Raw genomic sequence first — 2,788 nt, 5'->3', positions numbered from 1 at the left:
ATAATAATAAATAATTATACTTTTTTATTTAATTTATTTTGGTCCACATGGATTCAACAATGCATGACTAGCTGATTGTTTGCAGTACAAGATGAAAACCAATATTTAGAGGTAATTTGGTATCAATAACAAATTATTATTATCCAGTAAATTTACTTCAAAATTAAAGCAGATTTATGAATGATGGAACACTATCCCTCAAGGTTCCATGAACTTGACACTGCATTTATGAATCTACTCCATTTTGTAGGCAAATTTATAGAACAGTAACACATCCCAACAACCTCTTAGAAATACTCGTTCAGTCGTTCTTACTCACCGATCCAGAACCACTTCTCTCTCTCTCTCTCTCGTCATAAGTCTAGTGGAGGAAATTAAAGAAACTAGTAAAATAGGCATGCAAGACCAGAAGTATACCAGATATATATTCCTAACTTATAAATCAGAGGGAGATGAATGCTTTTGTTCTTGAACGACGTCCTTATCTACATCACCGGCAATATGATCCCCCAGTTAATTCCCCCTCCCCTTCTCCTTTCCAATCTAGAAATCAACATTTTCACCAATCATAATCTACTAACAGGCAACCTGTCAACCACTTCCAAAACACAACCTAGAGTGTCAAGGTAAAGAAGAAAAAGAAGAGCCCTAATGTCCTAAGACCCATCATCTGCAGTAGCTAGAGAAAAGCAAAACTGTCCATCATCTCCCTTCTTCTTCTAGCCACAGAGTAGAGGTACGCCATCTCTAATCTCTTTCTAAACCTCTTCGTGTCCAATATCACGTTCTGCCGCTCCAGGTACAGATGCTTGGTCACCTCCCACCCTTTCTTGGTCAGTGATCTTGGGTTGGTTAGAACAGGGTCCTCCTTGTCATACTCTGCATACAGAGAGCTCTCTCTGGGAAGAATCTTGTACCTCATGTACTTCAATCCCAGCTTCACAGCGGGCTCCCCATAGTAAGTCTGTGCAGCCCAATCTGTGCCCAATGGCACCACCTGAATGAACACAGTTCCAGGCCTCAAGAACAAAAAGTGCGTCATTGCAGCGCCATGAACACCCACCATGACATCGCTGGAGTTCAGAGCTCTGTAAATCTTTGCGAGCTCTGTCGTTCGGGTCGGCCACAATACCTCGACCACAAACCCCAACTCATCGGCGAGCTTGACCAAGCTTTCCTGATTCAGAATCGCCCTCGAATCGTTCCTCGAGATGATCACGAGCTTGGGACTTGAAATCGGCCTCAGACCACTCTCGTCCTTGTCTGCTTCATCCCCCTCTTCCTTCCGTATGGCGCTGATTCTGGGCGTGTAAGCGTCGTCCAACATGTTGCGGAAGTCGACTATGGATTTGGGGTCTCTGTGCATCAGCGATGGGTTCACCGTGAGGTCATCGTGGATGTTGAGGCCGACGACGGCTTCTGAGAAGCAATGGCGTTGGTCGATCCTTGCGAAATCGATTGGTGGGTAGTTGGTGAGATGGGAAAGAATGTCACCATATTTGCTTACCCACCAGTTGTGGAACTCCAAGATGACAAAAACCACCTCTTTCTTGTAGCTGTGAGAAGTGATGTACAGAGGAAGAATGCCATCGTTGAACTCGTGGTAGACATTGCCCGTGTAGCCCCCGGTTGAAAAGAAAATGGCAGGAACAGAGTGATGAACGTCGCACTGATGGAGATGAGGGGAACTCGAAGTCCTTATGAGAGTCAGCTCTTCTATGGTGTTCATCACTCTTGTTTCCCATTTTCTTGTATATGGCTTGATCTTAGTAGTCTCTTCTTGTTCCTTAGTATCATTCGTGTAGCAAAAAACCGAGCTTGTGGCAGGCGAGATCCTTACATCTCCTTTCATATAGCAAATATCTGAACGAAAGCCGTTTCTGTCACAGCAAATACTTCCTGCAAAAGAAACTACCATTCGCATCAGAAACCCCCTTTCTTCTCTGGCTACAAGAGAAAGCTACTACCCATTAATTTGAAAGCACATAAGCTCAATGTCTTTGCTTCGTTTTTAGTTTTCAGCAACAAGAGATGATGCCCTTGTTAAGCAAAATAGAGGAGAAAGAAAGGCAAAAAGGAGAAGCCGAACACCATTTTTTAGTGTTAGAGAACAAGAGAGGGAAGGTTGCTCCGTTTCATCTAAGAAGGCGTCCTCCAAATCTGTCATCAGAGGAACAGGAAACAGGAAATGTGGTGAGTGCCGTTTCCTAGAAGACCAAAAAGGAGGTGGTGCAGAAAAGACTCACAGAAGAAGGGGAAGAAGGAAGAGCGACCGAGGAGGCGAGGAGCAAAGACAAGGCTGCAGGAGATGAGGGAGAATAGGGTGAAGAGACGGAGCAGCCTCGGCCTTGTTCTTCTGTAGACGTTTGCACATTCCACAAAGGCTTGGGAGTCTGACAAGCTTTCCTCTCCCTTGCGGTGGCTCCTGTGGAGATGAACCATCATCCTTTCTCTGTTTTCCTACTTCTCCTTGTTACAGAGAGAGACAGAGGGGGTTTTGCTTACTAAATGCGAGAAAAAGGGGATGGGTCCATGGTAGTGTTCAAAAAGATTTTGGTAGATATACCAAGATATTAGATATAGAACGTAACTTAGTTTTGAATAATAGGAAATCATTTCATTGTATTTCTTTTTCTTTTTTTTACCTTATTAACTAGTTTCTTAGTTCAGCCTTTATATTTTAACTTCCCCAAATCCATCGCCTTAGTCTTCGTGACTTCTTGATGGATAAAAATTGCATTTCTATCTTTAACTGCACCTTTAACATCCTAGATATTCCTTTCCTCTG

General features: G+C 43.4%; 1 protein-coding gene across 2 annotated transcripts; it reads right to left on the bottom strand.

The window, feature by feature from the left end:
* Positions 1 to 403: 403 nt before the first annotated feature.
* Positions 404 to 2,531, bottom strand: LOC116246892 (xylan glycosyltransferase MUCI21-like). 2 transcript variants are annotated; one of them, XM_031618797.2, is made up of 3 exons: positions 2,247 to 2,531; positions 2,092 to 2,160; positions 404 to 1,899 (listed from the first exon to the last, which is right to left on the bottom strand). In XM_031618797.2, the coding sequence occupies exons 1-3, from the start codon at positions 2,443 to 2,445 to the stop codon at positions 680 to 682; spliced, it is 1,488 nt and encodes a 495-aa protein (XP_031474657.1). In that variant the 5' UTR covers positions 2,446 to 2,531; the 3' UTR covers positions 404 to 679. The 2 variants fall into 2 exon arrangements, with proteins under 2 accessions (XP_031474657.1, XP_031474658.1); XM_031618798.2 differs by lacking the exon at positions 2,092 to 2,160 and having other exon boundaries at positions 2,247 to 2,379.
* Between the last annotated feature and the right edge of the window lie 257 nt (positions 2,532 to 2,788).

This window comes from Nymphaea colorata, chromosome 2, assembly GCF_008831285.2.
Source record: "Nymphaea colorata isolate Beijing-Zhang1983 chromosome 2, ASM883128v2, whole genome shotgun sequence".
NCBI lineage: Eukaryota > Viridiplantae > Streptophyta > Magnoliopsida > Nymphaeales > Nymphaeaceae > Nymphaea > Nymphaea colorata.
Note: the sequence above shows the minus strand (reverse complement) of the source record. Positions and strands in the feature narration are given on the sequence as shown.

What these genes read in the sequence shown, in the direction of transcription:
- LOC116246892 (XM_031618797.2), bottom strand. Translation starts at nt 2,445, where the DNA reads ATGATGGTTCATCTCCACAGGAGCCACCGCAAGGGAGAGGAAAGCTTG. An exon ending in TTCCTTCTTCCCCTTCTTCT is followed by an intron (nt 2,161 to 2,246) that starts GTGAGTCTTTTC and finishes CTCTGATGACAG; the next exon opens with ATTTGGAGGACGCCTTCTTA. An exon ending in TTCTCTAACACTAAAAAATG is followed by an intron (nt 1,900 to 2,091) that starts GTGTTCGGCTTC and finishes TTTCTTTTGCAG; the next exon opens with GAAGTATTTGCTGTGACAGA.